We start from the raw sequence: 17997 nt of genomic DNA, 5'->3' as shown, positions 1-17997 counted from the left end.
CACCCTTATATTAGCGTATAGATGTAATAACAGCACAGTAGTTATAACTAGAATAGACGTCGATAAGACACGCTCTTTATTAATACCTTATGGCTTTCGTTTAATTAAATCAATTTTTAGAGCAGGAAACTACTAGTTCGGGTACACTATTCTGCCTCAACGTGGCACTCGGGTTGAAACGATTGCTAGAGAAAGTGATTAGGCTAAATGAATAGCAAAACACAACTCCTGTGGGAGTGTCCAAGTGTCCCATTGCACGGTGCGAAGTTGAAAGAGAGCTTCCACGTCCTTGTCGATAATCCATGCGCCGTTCCTCAAGGGACCGTTACATTAATGGCGAGTCCTGCACGGTTAGCTTGGTACAACATAGGAAAATGGCGGAGGTTCCCGGTGTACTCGGCCTTCGGCCATGCATTCTAGTCGATGCACCCAGAGTGCCAGATATATCGGAAATAGCAACGCTTTACATAGGCATTGACTTGGATCTCTTCCAGACAGAACAGTTTGTTCAAGCAGGCTTACACGCCTAGAGCTCAAAAACTACTAGAACGGTTCTTTCATTTTGACTTCCGGCTATTCCTTCTTTTATTTTGACTTCCGGCTATTCCTTCTTTCATTTTGACTTCCGGCTATTCCTTCTTTCATTTTGACTTTCGGCTATTCCTTCTTTCATTTTGACTTCCGGCTATTCCTTCTTTCGTTTTGACTTCTGGCTATTCCTTCTTTCATTTTGACTTCCGGCTATTCCTTCTTTCGTTTTGACTTCCGGCTATTCCTTCTTTCGTGTGTTGATTTTTTTTTTTTTTTGTGGTAAAATTTAACAAATGATCGTTTCTAAGAGAACTCGTTCGTTCTTGATTTTGTAAGTCATACGTTACTTTAATTATTTTAAAGTTATTTCTTTAAATTTAGATATGCTTAAACATTGATTAAGTACGTCTAGTCTAAATATCACTTAGATTAAGTATTAATCACAGAGGCAGATTATTAGGACTAAGCTTGAAACAGTTGAGCTTTACATCATCTTACGCAAAGACAGACAGACAGACTAAAAAGGAAATACTTTCTGTTCATCCTTACACAATATTCTTGAACAATAGACTTTTAAAAAAAAATTAATTAAATAGTATATTTTAATTTAGTAGTATGGAATACAATAGTTTGAATTATATTATATCATGAATAAAGCTGTCACATAGGTTAGCTGTGTTTCATGTTTGTACATTGAAATTGGTGGTTTGTACAGATGTACTTTAAAAAAAATAATTATTGATGTAACATATGGGGTGAAGGGCATTCGGAATAACTTCTAAAATACAGACTTTTCAAAGGAATTCAATCATATAAAATATTTGCGAAAAATTGGATAGTGAAACAAGCAATATATAAAAAAAAATCCTTTAAAAAAAAAACAAAGCTTATCTAAGGGGAAAAATTCCGTCCTTACAACTATATCTATCAATAATGTAGAAGTTTTTTCCCTTATTCGTTTTCAAAACAAAATAACCGATTACCAATAATTAATTGACTAATTGGGCATTTTTTTTATTGATTCATGTTTTTTTTAGGTATAATAAATAATTGTTTAAAGTATCAACTTGATCGGAGAATGCGTGAGGGAGAAATAGCGTTAACATTTATTTCAGGGGACTAAACCCAACAAATTTAGCCATATCTGTGAATACTGAAGGATTAATTTCCCTAGTTGTTATCAAACTAAATAATTAATAACCACCAGTAATTATTTGACTTATTTGTAAATTTTTTAAAATTGATTTGTCTTGTCTACGAGAATAAATAAATGTTCAAAGTTTCAACTTGTTCTGAGAATGGGTATGGGAGAAATAACGTGTACACACCTTTTTACCAGACAGACAGACAGACAGAGTGAGTTGATATAAGCTTTGTAAAAAGGGGATCAGTATAAGCCGAATAATCTCTCGTACATTATCTCCCTTACGTGGACCACCCAAGCAATCCCCAGCTCTGGTGGTAGAACGTATGCTTGGCGCCTGATTACCTTAATTACGGAAAGATTGTGTTCAAGTCGATTTCACTTTCATGAGAAGAGAAATACGGTAGACATTTTCGTCCAATGTCCAGTGGCTAATTACTCTCATCAACTGAATTGTGGGATATGTGGATCACGAGAGAACTGTAGAGGCTTCATGAACAGACAAGACCCAAGAAGCCTAGTTACAATGCGATGTCAGTTTTTATAAAGTCATTGTGCGGTGTCACCGTATGTGTGTGTGTGTGATTGTGTTTGAGTGTGCGTGAGTTAGTATGTTTGTGTGTGTGTGTGTACGTTGTATGAGAGTTCATGTATGTGTGGGAGTGTGCGTTTTGTGTGTGTGACTTAATGTCTGAGTGCTTGAGTGTGTTTGAACGGTGACACGTGGTAAGATTATGTTGTCAACTTCGAAAGCAAACGTTTCCACTATTTGGCGCTCCCGATCTCGTGGGTCGGGGGAGGGGGCGGGGCGGGCGTGAATCAACCTGCTGCCGAGACCACAGATGTAAAACCCCGTTGTGACGTCATCAGACGTAATGAACTCTGGGATTGTAAAGAATGGTTGCTGTAAAAGACGGCACCAGTTGGCGAATAGCGGAACAATTCATCAAAATTAGAACTTTTTTTTTTTATTTTAATCAAGACCAGACGGTGAAAGATGGGGGACAACTCATTTATTCTTCACCAGCCATCAATTAATTAATTGGGCGGGGGGGGGGAGTAGCCCCCGTCCCTCTGGCAAGCGAGGGTCGCTGTAGAGGGCTGAGGTAAAATGTCCCCGGGCTGTGCTTGTCAATACGTTTCGCTGGGCACCGGTGGTTTGAAACAATCTTGTCCTGGGTGCCCAACCGATTGGTCCAGCGTGGTTGGAGTCAATTAGCACCAGGTCGTCTGGGGAATAATTTAGTTGTGCAAACAGCTCGTGAGTTATGTATTGACCTAATTTCATCTCATTAAAGTGAAAACATCTTTAGACCCCCCCCCATAAACATGTGATCGTACGCCCATGTTTATTTAGTATCAAACTCCGGAATAAAAATATTTGCATGGTAGATTATAATACATACTATATACATAATCTTAATCAATTGTGAATACAGATTATTTAGACATCTAAATATTAAATTTACATCCTTAACACTCACAATTTTTTCGCACACGGTGCCGGAGTTTAGTAAGTGATTGCCCTGTCGAGGTACCTACATTCTTTAAGCTTGAACATAAATGTACTTTATAAAAGTAATAAATCTATAAAAAATTTTAAAATTTAATATCATTTCCTTATTTTCTTGTATTTCCTTTACATCTTGACAAAAATGTTATACCCCCCCCCCCGGTAATTTTTTAAATGTGTAGGCCCTCTTTAAAGGTAACGGTGAGGCCCTGGATGGATGCAGTCTTGCAATGTCGTAAATCCGCCTGTAAATCAGGCAAATCCGTCTGTAAATCCGCCTGTAAATCAGGCAAATACGCCTGTAAATCCGCCTGTAAATCAGGCCTGTAAATCAGGCAAATCCGCCTGTAAATCCGCCTGTAAATCAACCTCGGACTCATGTCTCTCTGTAACTATTTATTCAATTTTTCAAGTAACCAAATCTGCGGACTTTTAATTACTGAGACGACACTGTTTTGTAAACACACTCTGCTAATGTGAACATAAACACCATCAGTAGGCCGGTAATGCTTTTGGTCAGAAAACTTCAAGCGACCCTTGTTCATTATGACCTTTGTCTCTTGAGAGACGCATATGTAGTTTAGACCTTCTTTTTTTCCTGATCATCGAAGCTATTGAACTCCTCTATTGTTAAACGGGCTCAATAATCTTTGATAAAGTAAACTAATAAAAAGAAGAAAAAAAAAGTTGTTGCCATGGAAATAGACGTTGTCTCTACCTTTGGTGGGTGATAAAGCTAATTTGTATTTTCTTTTTACAGCTGTATTTGTGGGGTTTTTTTAGCTTTACATACATACAATTTAAAGAGAGCTAGAGTTAACAATTGGTGACTACAGTTTAATTTCATCTAGTACGTTCAAATAATATTGTAAATTTTCATACATGGAAGCGAATCTATAAATAAAAACCTTATTGGTCTATCCAGTGAATTCGTAATAGGTAATTGAAATATTTCATGAACCATTTAATAATAGTCATTGACTTTTGATTTGAACGTATAGCAGATCTTAATAAATAAAAGTGCAAAAGAAAATAAATTAATTAATTAAAAAAAAATAGCAGATTACTGTGATACACTTTTAGTTGAAAATCCCCATTATTGTATATTCTTTTATAAAGAAAATGCCATCTTTGTTGATTCGCTGGGTCCCAGAAGAGGGGAAGAGGGAGAATGTGAAACAGAGAGAGAGAGAGAGAAAGAAAGAGTAAAAGAGAAGAGATAGGCAGATAGAGAGAGAGAGAGAGAGTGAGAGTCAGACAAAAAGGGAGAAAGGGAGAGAGAGAGAGAGAGAGAGTTAAAGAGAAGAGATAGGCAGAGAGAGAGAGAGAGTGAGAGTCAGACAAAAAGGGAGAAAGGTAGAGAGAGAGAGAGAGAGAGTTAAAGAGAAGAGATAGGCAGATAGAGAGAGAGAGTGAGAGTCAGACAAAAAGGGAGAAAGGTAGAGAGAGAGAGAGAGAGAGTTAAAGAGAAGAGATAGGCAGAGAGAGAGTGAGAGAGAGAGTGAGTGAGAGTCAGACAAAAAGGAAGAAATGTAGAGAAAGAGAGAGAGTAAAAGAGAAGAGATAGGCAGAGAGAGAGAGAGTGAGAGAGAGAGTGAGTGAGAGTCAGACAAAAAGGAAGAAATGTAGAGAAAGAGAGAGAGTAAAAGAGAAGAGATAGGCAGAGAGAGAGAGAGAGTGAGGAGAGTCAGACAAAAAGGGAGAGAGAGAGAGAGAGAGAGAGAGAGAGAGAGAGAGGGAGAAAGATACCGCTGAATACAAAGTGACGAATGGATTGACGATAATTTTTTCAGCGTCAACATCCCCGACGCACTTGACCGACCTGGTAATTAAATTGTGCCGCTGTCATTCAGCTTTGCCTGAAGTGTCCCTAGGAAGTTGTGGCCGGAACACTGGACAAGGGGCTAGCAGAAGTCGTCCATGGAACTGGAGAATCGCATTGATTTTTTTTTTATATACAATCCTTTTGACATAACGTTTTGACATAATGCAAGTTGATTACCTTCCTTGCCCACCCCTTCATCTTACACTAGCGCCAAATTTCATTTTAGGAACAGGGGGAGGGTGCGAAGGGAGGGGTGTTAAAAGGTAGGGTGCCAATGGATGGGTGTAATAAGGTAGGGCGTCAATGGAGGGGTGTAATAAGGTAGGGCGCCAATGGAGGGGTGTAATAAGGTAGGGCGCCAATGGAGGGGTGTAATAAGGTAGGGCGTCAATGGAGGGGTGTAATAAGGTTGGGCGTCAATGGAGGGGTGTAATAAGGTAGGGCGCCAATGGAGGGGTGTAATAAGGTAGGGCGCTAGGTATTAACTGGACTCATGGAAACGAATTGTTTGGTATACCAAGAATACGGTAACTCTTAGTTGCCCATATAAAATGCAACATGTAACTCTTTATTTGTTAACTCTTTCTCTCCCAACTGACGATACCAACGTTGATTCCGACAGAATGATGTGGTAAATAATTACGGAGAGAAAGAGGTAAACACTGTGTGTCTGTGAGGGTGCTGGCTGTATCTAAGCATCACCTACGTTACCGCAGAGGACTGGTAGACATTTTTTTATTAATCAAAAAGGTAGAATGTTTTGTCCGAATGGTGGCAGCACTTAATACATTCAGCCCTGACAGTAATGAGTACATTCGGGTCTAGCACTAAATAATACATTTACATCCAGCAGTACGAAATAGGGCATTCCCTTTAGTCAAATTGTTTGACGCGATCAGGGCTGTTCCGATTCGTTCATACTTCGTCATCATTTGACCATAGAGATGTTTTTAATTTTATTTATTGTAATGGCCTCCGCGCGGTGTTGATTCTTGTAAATATATCTAGTGTAGATCTGACTGGAAGTAACGCTGAACTCATGTACTTCAGGAACACCGGCGAAAGGCCGAAACAATCAAATATGTAGTCGACGCTGATATGTTGTTCTACAAATATGTTTAATACTCAAGAAGGGAATCGTCCGATGTCAATAATGTCGTACTCAAGTCTACTACTCTACAAGAAGCGTCTTCTTTTAGCGTCACTTAGAGCTTTCTTATTTTTTAAAGATCTGTCACGTCACTTGTCGCTAATTAAAACTTTCCCCTTATTCCCGAAACAAATAACTAATTCCTAATCATGTCATAACATTATATATGTAGTTATACATACTTTAGCTTTGTCTGCACGAAATGCGGGAAAATATACAGGTCGCAATTGGGTCTACATAGTCATGTGAAACACTGCACTCATCCTTAATCTACGGAATCGAAGGCATTGCCATTATTATTATCTTTAGTATGAAACGGTGTCTTATGCCATTCATAGCACAGACGGGATTACTAATTATTTATTTACTTGTTTACGCTCAATATACCAAATACTCAATGTTAATATACTACAACAGAAGCAAAATAGACACTTAAGATTATTATTATTATTATTATTATTATTATAGCTTTTATATAGCGCTACTTTCATGCTTATAGCATGCTCAGAGCGCTTTGGTCCAATCTCATTTGTGAACCAGTGGGGGTATCTAGGAGTTGGTTTTCCGTGCTGCCTTTAGGCGCTCAGTAAACTCAACTTTGCCAAGACAAGCCAAGTTCAAGCGCACTTAGCCTCTCGACCACGCTTCCCACATAACGATCTATAACTAACAAAAAAGTTCACATTTATCTTGAGTAACATCGCTAGTAAAATCACTACATTTTGAGACACTTCAAGACAAAAGACACAAAAGTAAAGTAGCAGTAATACATTAGACACCAAATCAAATTTTACAAATAGAAAACAAAAACATGATCATATACCCAGATAGACACACGTATTTCTTATTCCATATGCTAGGACAAATTCTTATAAGTGCTCCTTCTTTCCTGAATCAGTCAGAAAAAAAAAACCAACTAGTAACAAGGCAGAGCATAAGTCTCTAATTAACATGCATGACTTGATTAACACACGAATAGGATTTAATTATCTTCTGTTTTGAAGGGAACGTCCTTAATTTAACTCTTTCTCTCCGTAATTATTTACCAGATTCTGGTGGAATCAACGCTGGTATCGTCAGTTAGGAGAGAAAGAGTTAAGATACCAAGGCCACTTTAAACCCAGAATTACTCTGAACGCTCTCGCAACACAGTCTAATTTACTTAATCTGCTGCAGTAAAATGCAAATGTGTTTACATTTCTAATGCGCATGTCGCTATGTACATTGTAGAGAATATCGGGACATTATGTTTGATTGTTAAATGTTGTACATGTTTCGGATGTTCCTTCAGAGTTGAAGATAATTTACTTCCTAGTCCAAACCTCCCGCAGGACGACGGGGGATGGGAGCGGGCAGGGTTTGAACCCGGGACCATCGATAAATCTGAACGACAGTCCAGCGCGCAAACCGCACGACCAGGCAGCAATTATCTGTGTTTTTGTACGCCTCTGAGTCAGTTCCTCTAGACTTACGTAAGAAGCTCTTTTATTTTTTTTCGCTCAATTGAATTTAACGATTGATCTCAGAGGTCAGAGGTTAACCCCGACCATTACCAGAGACGTTTGTACCAGAGAGATGTCCACCCAACGTGAAATATTTATGGTCTTTTGGTGGGGGAAATAACACCCAAACTCTCTGGGGCGTATAATAGCATTACAGGATTGGACGTGGAAGGGAGGGAATGGAAATAGAGGACTGAAATCTTTGAGGATATTTGGGTGAAGGAAAGTTTCTTTTTAAAAACAAAAAAATTACCCCTTAAGCTATTTGAGTTTGTTTAAGCTAAAATTGGTAATATGTATCGATGTAACGTGACGTGTGTAATGAAATGTAATGACATGTAATGAAAGGTGGCAGTCTAGGGAGGGCACGTAATGGCAAACTAATAATACAAGCAAAATATTTTAGTCAAAGGTTTACCATGGTTTGCATGGTATTCATTGTACATTTTGCATGATGTTCTTTGAAAGGTTTGTGTGATGTTCTTTGAACGGTTTGTGATGTTCTTTGAAAGGTTTGTGTGATGTTCTTTGAACGGTTTGTGATGTTCTTTGAAAGGTTTGTGTGATGTTCTTTGAACGGTTTGTGATGTTCTTTGAAAGGTTTGTGTGATGTTCTTTGAAAGGTTTGTGTGATGTTCTTTGAAAGGTTTGTGTGATGTTCTTTGAAAGGTTTGTGTTGTTCTTTGAAAGGTTTGTGTCATGTTCTTTAAAAGGTTTGTGTCATGTTCTTTGAAAGGTTTGTGTCATGTTCTTTGAAAGGCTTCCGTCATGTTCTTTGAAAATTTCGCTTGTATATTATTTGAAAGGTTTGTGTTATGTTATTTGAAAGATTAGCGTCATGTTATTGGACAGGTTAGCACTTTGCACTTAAAAAAAAAAAAATTTACGATAGCACAAACCCAAACTCGATTTGTTTTACCTTTGAATTTACAAACAGATATAATTTAGTTTTTAAACAAAATATTATAATTTATAAATATCAATTCGCTTTATGTACTGATAGCATTGTAGTGTGCTAAACATATTTATATATTTTTTTCTTTTTGAAACCAAAAGGCTAAAAATAGAATATGATGAAACAATATCTAAATCGTACATATATTTCTTTTTTACTCACCAAGAACACACACAGACAAAACATCTAAAAATAGAAACAAAACTCGACTGAAGTTGACGACAGACAAAACATCTAAAAACAGAAACAGAAACAAAAACTAGACTGAAATTGACGACAGACCATGCTAGATATCTTGTCACTAATGCCTCTGAAAAACTTGATCTGGTTTCCGTTCTTGTCTGATGCTTAAAGTAGCAGCACGATTGTTGATGTCACAAAGACCGGCTCTGTTATCGTCTGCTCAGCCTGTTGTTTTGTTTCAACGGAAACATTCGACCACCAGCGTTCTCAGACGTGGCCAGTTCAAACACATGTCTGTTTCTCCTGTTGTCTTTTTTGAAAATCTCTGGTCGCTGGGATGTTGGATTAGTTATGGATATACTGATGGATACACTGATGGATATACTGATGGATAACGTAGTGATTGCTTTCAGCATGTTGGACAATGAAGCAAACTGTGGCGGATTACATCACAAAAAAAAGCTGTTTTGTTTTTCTGTTTGATGTTTCATTTTGAGGATATTGTTTTAAAAGAAAGGGGCAAAACAGGGGGGGGGGAGCTTTGAGGATATTGTTAAGCAATCAGATTATTAAATTTAACCCCCCAAAAAACGCTGTCATTTTTACATTTCTATTATTTCTGTTACAACACTTGTATTCACTCTCTTTGTCTTTCTGTCTGTCTGTCTGGTAAAAAGATTGTACACCTTATTGTACACCCATTCTCGGATCAAGTTGAAGCTTTGCACAATTATTCATTGGACTAGACATGACATTAATTTAATAAAAGAAAATTAAACAATTAGTCAATGACTTACTGGTAATTAATTATTTTGTTTGATACCAGCGAGGGAAAATTATCGTTCAGTATTTACAGATACGTCTAAATATGTAGGTTTTGTCCCCTCGTATTATTTCTACCACACCAATTCAGGGATCAATTTGAATCTTTAAACAATTACATATAACAAAGACGTTGCTCCTAAGAAAGCCTAGTCTCAGCTGTCTGTTTATCTATATATAAGCTACAATCTCGCTTTGTGTCGCCACAATTGCGCGTTATATGGTATTTTGTTTTCAAGTTAAAATCGACAGTTGAACTGTAGTGGACGAATCCATTTTGAAAAGGTCTTATTAATGCGGAAGTGTATTAAAATACTCACTAAAATTGTCTCTTATATTTATTATAAATGACTACCTTGACTAGCAGTAGTACGTAGGCTTGTAGTTCCAGATCTCAGACACCTGGTCCAACTAAACAGTTGTAGGTGTGTAATATTTTTATTCCAGAACTTGAACAAGCGTTTCTTTTTTAAATGAACATAAAATTGTGTTAATAATCTAGACAACTTTAGATTTCAATACAGATGTATGTAGAAACACAACAGGGATAATTTTAAACAAGATCAAGAGCTCGCTTCAAAACAATTATAAAGACACGAACCTCTGTCTTCGGTATCCGACTTCCATCTGAACTTCATCTTCACATTTCATCATCTATTCACCCACCCCGCCTCTTCAACTTAAGATCTTATTCGTGGATGCATCAGAACCTATCGAGCTAATTTATCTTGTCGTCTGCACTCCTAAGTTGTCGTCTGCACTCCACATCTACGTTGAGTCTATTTCTTTATGAGACAACTTGACGCTTTTTGGCTGGCACTATTTAAAATCGGAGGTGAGGTGGCTGAGCGGTAAAGCGCTTGGCTTCCGAACCGGTGACCGGGGTTCGAATCCTGGTGAAGACTGGGATTTTTAATTTCGGGATCTTCGGGCGCCTCTGAGTCCGACCAGCTCTAATGGGTACTTGACATTAGTTAGGGAAAAGTAAAGGCGGTTGGTCGTTGTGCTGGCCACATGACACCCTTGATAACTGTAGGCCACAGAAACAGATGACCTTTGCATTATCTGCCCTATAGACCACAAGGTGGAATGGAGAAAAACGATAGATAGGTGAAGGTGAAGGCATGAGCTCCGGACCGCCGTCTCGAAGGTGCATGAGTTCCATCCTGACGTCATTCCCTGTCTTCCTTCACGATGTTTGGGCCAGGACCGATGATATACAAAAGTCTATAGGCTAGGACCAATGTTATATAAAAGTCTATGGGCTAGGACCAATGATATATAAAAGTCTATAGGCTAGGATCTATTTATCTTCATATCTGAAGAAAGCTCTGAAAGCCAATGTCTTAAAATAAAACCTTTGCGTTGCTGATCCAGGGAATCGATACTTGTGCAGGTATAATTTCCTTCAATCTGATCCAACGTTTTCTTAATTAACGTGTCATTAAAGACCCAAGTGTAGCCACATGGAACTGCGGTTAAATCAAACCAAAAGCCTTAGTACCCCGTCTCCCCTCTATTGCTACCTGTCAATCAAATCGAACACAGAGCAGTTGCCTTCCAGCGAACACATGAAAGCCTCAACACTATTCCCTCCCCTCCCCCCCCCCAACAGGTTTGTTTTTCTACCTCCCTCTCTACATCACGTTTACCCCCTCCCTCCCCTCCTCCCACGTCTTTCACTCCTGGATTGATTTTGTTGGTCTTTGAAAGAACCCGCTTCCCCATGCTCTTTCATAGTCTGACATGTTGTCCAGAGCCAGAGAATCTCACTCAGTTCTCGTTGGATCTCGGACACTTTTTTTTTACATTTGTGAGAATCTGGTGGCATTGAATGCTGGTGGCATTCTGTCTGTCTGTCTGACACCCAATCTCGAATCAAGCTGAAATTTCGCACAATTATTTTTTTCCTGACAACACAAGAATCAATTTAAAAAATTAATCAATTATTTAATTAAATTTTACTAATTAATTATTTATTTGGTATCTTGAATAAGGGAAAGAAATTGTACTTGACTGAAGATGTGCTATAAGCTTAAGTAGTCCCCTAAATAGGGTAGCTGTTTTAAATTGAAACAAACAATTTATAAATAAACAAACTTCTCTAGTGATAAGTATCTTACAAGCAGAGTGGTTAGCACATCGGTCCTAGGAGGCGTGAGACACGAGTTTAAACTCAGGTCGTTCCCCCCTCCCTCATTTTATTCTGAAAATGCTTTTAAAAACCTTAAAATCCACCCAGATATCCCTTTATGAAGTGGTGGTAGAAGCTGAATAAGCTTTATAAAGAAGCTTTATATGTCGCCGCTTCAAAGAAAGTTTGTAATAAATAAAAAAAAAAACTATACAATCTTCTAAGCACCTCACTAGCAGAGTGGTTAATATGTCGGCTTGAAGAGGCTTGAGCGATGGGTTCGAAATCAGGTCATTTATCGTATAAATGCTTTTAAAAAGCGAATTCCGTAAAAATTCCCCCAGATATCCCTTTCGTTCTCCCCCCCCCCCATTTTCCCAACTGGTCCAGACAAGTGGTAGGGTCATAGAGAATTGAGAACGCTAAAAGCATTAAAAAGCGCTAAACAAAAACAAATTCTCTTCGCCTTGGGCCTCCAATCATCTAAGGTCGGCCCTGACGTAATCATTTTTATGTCTTAAGTTCACACGATAAAAAGACGGGTATTCGGTATAGCTCGCATGGGCCTTAAATGTCTTTTTTGCCTTACTGTAGGCTATTTTCAGGTGTCTAGGTGCGGGGAGGTGGGGGAGTGGGGGGGGGGGGAGACAACTAAGGTGAATAGCAGATGCAGGAAAATAAAATCTGGCGAGTGAAGAGCTGATGTGGGGTGAGCTAGTGGAGGTAGAGGTGTTTTTTTAGAATGACCCATGGGAGCCAGGGGTAGGGTACTTTCTGAACTAGTGTGAAATGTTACCTTGCTTAACTGAGCATTGGTGAAACGTTTAGCCTGACTATGATGTGGTGGGAAGACAGATTGAGTGTACTATGTATATGTACGGATCCGCCGGCGTGATGGTTTGTGTGGTATGATATATACATGTTATATTCTTAATCTTGAAATAAGTGACTTATGTATACATATATAAGCTTTCAATGAATGAAAGATTATTGTTTACAGCACATGTTAATTTTAAATGATGTTTTCAACAAGTAATTTCTACATTAAAAACATTCAAAATATAAAACAATATTAATAAAAAAACAACAACAACCAAAGCTTTTATGGGGGGAAAGAACAGCACAATTACTGTCATATCTCTCAACACTACAATAGTCATCTCCCTTTTCCTATATGTAAAACAAACTTAATTAAAGTAAAGTAAAGACTTGTTCGTTGTGCCGGCCCAAATGACGCCATCATTAAACGTCGGCCATAGAAACAGATGACCTTTACATCATCTGCCATATAGATTGCATATAGGGATACTTTACTTTTTTTAAGTACATGCTCAGAGGCGTATCCACCATAATACTTGTCAAAAGCCGTTACTCAGTCTCAACATGGTCCACCTCGGTGAAAGTGGTGTAATTACCTCGCACTGTCGTCACGATAGTCCCGAGTTAGAGCCCCTGTCTACTTCCATCCGCCACCGACTTCCAGGAGGTGCGGCTGTTACGTAGATCTAGGCATAAGATAGTTGATAAGCAATAAAGAGCAAACTGCTTACATGAGATGATGCTAATTACAATCGCGAGTTCTTCCATGCAATTCAACCATAGAGCAAGTACGTCTAGTATAGAATAAGATAATCCGTCCATTTTAAATACACTTTATTATAGAAATAAGGGCACAGTCCACGTCGTCAAGATTCACTGCAAGCCGTCTTTTCGTCTCTCGTCCGTTATTCGTCCCTAACCTATTTCCCGTTCAAACTTTTTAATGTACTGTCGCGTCACTATGGAAATACCCAATGAAATCAAACTTCTACGCGTCTTACTATTTGAGTCATTACAATACAGATATATTTTATCTTATCTTATATAACACAGACGTTACTTCAAAAAAGAATATGATTACGTCCTACGTGTCATGCATTTAGTCAATGACCTAAATTCAGCAAATAACATTTTAGTTTTTAATAAATTTGGTTAATTTGTTTCGTTGATTATCTTTAATAATTATTTGGGGCCACCAGATTCACTTCCCCTAGGGCCAGACTTCAAATAACATCTTAACATTTAGTAAATGAGGGTAAGAGGGCCTACGCGGAGGGAGGAACATGTACAACGTAGACAATAACAACAAAGGCCCTTAATCTTCGTCTATATTTAAACTCACTTTTTTTTTAGGCTTAACTCTTTCTCTCCGTAATTATTTACCACATTCTGGTGAAATCAACGCTGGTATCGTCAGTTAGGAGAGCAAGAGTTAACGTCAAGGGAAGAGCCAAGAAAAGAAAATAATGTATGTAGAGACATCAGGGGCGGAGACTGTAGTCAATCATGACTTTTCTTTTTAAGCATGTTAATTAAAGGGAGGCAATAACAAGCTAAGTAAGGGCTAATTCAATCCCATCACCACCTGGAGCTGAAGCTCCGGCCAGAAACGTCACGCTGGGAGAAAAGCAGAACTCTGGGAAGAGATTGGAGCTTAATTAATTTAACATTCTCTGGGAGCACCAATTAGACACTCGTTGACCTTTGTCCACCAGGCCTAGCCAGAAAGTTAAACCGAACGTGGAAAAGACGATTAGTGGACATAGAGATCTGGTCCCAAGATTCTCTAGCTTGCGATAGCGAAGACGCCGTATAAAAACACTTTCATCAAATGTATCCAGACTGCTATCATATAAACTTGTTCTGTGTTGATCTTGAAGATATTTGAGACTAATTAGCCCGTGCTTGATCAATAGTGTCATCAAATCCAACACACGTCAAGTTTCTCCACTAAAGCTGTTAAGGATAGGGTGGAGAAAGGCTAGGGATTTAAAAGATTTAAGATTAGAAATTAAGGCGTAAAACAGGTGAATGAAGTACTCTTTAATATTCTGAGGTTTGCTGTTGTGTAATAAGGTCATAGAAATGAACCAATGCGGCTTATTTATCCAGAAGATTTCATGTAGCTTTGAGATTTTAGAAACTCTTACAAATCAAGATTAAAAATAGACATTCTTTTTTGAACAATGTAAGCACATTAATTTATATATAGTTAACCATTGTATTACCCATCTCTTTCCATAGTCAACATAAAGTTTACCCACCTCTTTCCATAGTAAATATAAAGTTTACCATTGTCTTACCCCCCTCTTTCCATAGTAAATATAAAGTTTACCATTGTCTTACCCACCTCTTCCCATAGTAAATATAAAGTTTACCATTGTATTATAAAGTTTACTATTGTATTACCCACCTCTTCCCATAGTAAACATAAAGTTTACCGTTGTATTATAAAGTTTACCATTGTATAACCCACCTCTTCCCATAGTAAACATAACGTTTACCATTGTATTATAATGTTTACCATTGTATTATAAAGTTTACCATTGTCTTACCCACCTCTCCCCATAGTAAACACTTTCTCCCTTTCAATGATGACTGTACGTATTTCCTCGTAGCTCCTCGTATTTCAAGGTCCGCCCAGCGATGAATTTAGACTTGATAAGGTCCTTAACCTTTTTTTTTAATATGGCACATCTTGAGTTCAGCAGAAGGCGATTGCTCTTTCTTCCAAATGACTGAAAATATCCCTGGAACTATTTTTCCCGCCTCCAAGCAGTTGGTGGCCCTAAGCTATAGCATATGTTGCCTATATGTAAATCCAGCACTAAGTCCGTATTTGTCTTTGAGAATGTCCATATTTTGGGGTTCCTCGCCACTTCTGCTTGCCACTTTCATGTTTACACGCATTCAGACTATCTGTGTCCTTGACCGGACATCGTCTGCATCAGCAGTTGTCGTCTGCCACATACACAAGTGTGTTACAATACTAAACAAGTACATAACAGCGCAGGACAAGCATGTAACAATTCCATTACAGTGCATACCCAATCCAGAAGAAGAGTACATTAAAAGTACATAACAGTGCATAAAAAGTGCATGACAAGGGCATAATAAGTAGAACACAATATACACAAGTTTCAAGCATGAGATTTAATTATTTATCTTTGAATTCTAAAATACGCTTTCTCGTTTTAAATTAAGTGAAAATATATATTTTTTTTTAATCTTCCGGTATTTGATATCAATCTGTGGTTAGCTAGTGCCGCCCCTGGGTTCGCGACACGCCGATGACACAGCAATATGCCTACACACAACACTGTGTTCACTTACACGCAATACACAACACACTGGCTGAAACCCACTCACATATAGGGCCTACAGCTGTGGATTATGTTACACATACATACACAGACGCACGCGCGCACACTCTAGCAGCTGTCACTTGGCCCAGCCCTCACCTAGACATGTATATATGTTATCCTCACACTCCCCCCCCCCTTTACCGTATCTACTTTCTTGCTAAGTAATAATGTCATTCTTCACCGCGACCTGCTGCGTCGATCAATGACAGGTCTTGACCATAACAGACCGGGGCGTGCTCACTAACACACACCATTAACAGCACAGACAAACAGCAAACAAACAACTTTTTTCACCAGAACATAAAAGACTATCAAAAACAAAACAAGAAGCACCATGTTGTCCATGTCGGCCTATTTGTTCCGGCGCATGTCTTCATTGCATGGAGTTAAATTTCATACGCACCGGAAACAAAAAGGTTAGTCACGTGATCTTTAGAAAAAAAAAACAAGCGTAGTGATATTAGCATAAAGGTTTAACTTGTCCTATTTGAACTGAGCTTTTTTTTTTTTTCACTCAATAAGATAAACAGTTTGAAAGGCTGATCTTAATGTTTGATCAAAGTCCAAATGTTTGAGTCTGTACTTCACAATTGTTCATATTCTTGGTACTTTCAAAACGTGATACTGGTTCATAAAATTACATATTTAGATCTTCGGGTTGAAAGTATCTTAAGAGCTGAGTTTAAGTTAAAGACTCTTTTGGAACTCTAGCTCCACGGATGTTCCCCTACATTGGCCTGATTTAACTGTCCGGGAGGTATCCAAGCGGATGTAATATATTACATCTCTATTAACGATGATTAATATCTCATGGCGCTTCGGTTACAATCGGGCCCAAACGCCGAGCACACCGAGGAAGCTCCCCCATAATTCTTATCTTTACCAGTTAAGCCGTGCTGGCGTCTGGCATAAAAGGGCCTCTTGAGGAATGGTGTATGGTGTAAACGCGTTGTTTATAGTTTATGTAATTAAAATAGCCTTGACACCTAATACAAAATGACAGACCTCAAGGTATTAAAGTGAGACTTCTAAAAATGTTTGTAAAATGTCCCTTTTCTGTTTGATGTTCCTTGGAGATGTGCTGGCTTAAGGTGCTTTACAAAATTAAAAACTTTCGCTTGGTCTTTTTAAATTGCATAAACTAGACCGCCTCAAATTGTTACTCACGCCAAGACTACATCTAATACCTTTAATATGATACACCTACATGCATCGTATTATCTCATCCTTACATTCGCTTCACCCGTCGATGGCACGCGCTTGCGCGTGAGCATGTTATGTTCCAGCGCGTGTTTGTGTATTTTAAATTCAGCAGACGCCATTTCGTCTAACGGGCGGAACGAAAGAACGGTAACACACCCGAGGAAAGACAACAAATCACTTGAGAGTTCCCTCCCCTTTGATCTTCACCAAAATGGCTGCACTTCCTTTCATTAAGAGCTTGAACTTCGCAGTTGTTCTTGAACGTAATCTGCGAAAGATCAGGATGCAGGCTTCGGAAAGGGCGGCAGAGAAGGTTGTTAGGTGGAGCTGGAGTTACTGGTAATGGCAACTGAGAAGGGGACATAATGAGGATCACTTCTGCCAACAGCCGACCAGACGGAAGCTGTTGTGTATTTATACCAAGTGTATCACATGTTGCCATTTGGGGATATTTTTTTTTTCCTTTTGGGTGTTAAATTGGTTCCAGTTTTTTTCCTGATGAGGCTCCATTTACGAAGGCTTAGGGAGAAAGAAAGGCACATGAATGTTGTTTAATGCAACAGGTTGGCTATAAGGTGTCTGGAGTTCACATATACATTGAATATGCGTATAAGAGTTTGTGGAATATAGGAAGAATAAGAGTTGTGATGATTACGTTTTGTTTGGATTAATATAATCTTATTTTATCTATAAAATGTCTTGTCACATTTTTTTTTATTTTATTTTTAATTTGTTAGGAAATCAAAAATTTTTCCGGAAGTTCAATTCGATTGGTACCACCCGTCTTTTAAAACTATTATAATAAATCTATTGTAATTTTTTTCCTAAAAATAAACAAACTTCGTGCATAG

The 17997-nt window shown here is 38.3% G+C and overlaps 1 protein-coding gene across 19 annotated transcripts in view; it reads left to right on the top strand.

The window, feature by feature from the left end:
- LOC106071711 (Kv channel-interacting protein 4-like) overlaps positions 1–17997 on the top strand; it is a 323919-nt gene that overhangs the window by 242586 nt on the left and 63336 nt on the right. The window contains exon 1 of one of the 19 annotated variants that reach the window (XM_056018518.1): positions 16140–16359. The exons of the other annotated variants lie outside the window; for them this stretch is intronic. Within the exon in view, the coding sequence (XP_055874493.1) occupies positions 16278–16359 (82 nt within the window). The 5' untranslated portion in view covers positions 16140–16277. Of the gene's footprint in view, positions 1–16139; positions 16360–17997 lie in introns of those variants that run through there. 19 annotated transcript variants of the gene reach the window in all.

Source organism: Biomphalaria glabrata, chromosome 1, assembly GCF_947242115.1.
Source record: "Biomphalaria glabrata chromosome 1, xgBioGlab47.1, whole genome shotgun sequence".
In the NCBI taxonomy this organism is placed as follows: Eukaryota; Metazoa; Mollusca; class Gastropoda; family Planorbidae; genus Biomphalaria; species Biomphalaria glabrata.
Note: the sequence above shows the minus strand (reverse complement) of the source record. Positions and strands in the feature narration are given on the sequence as shown.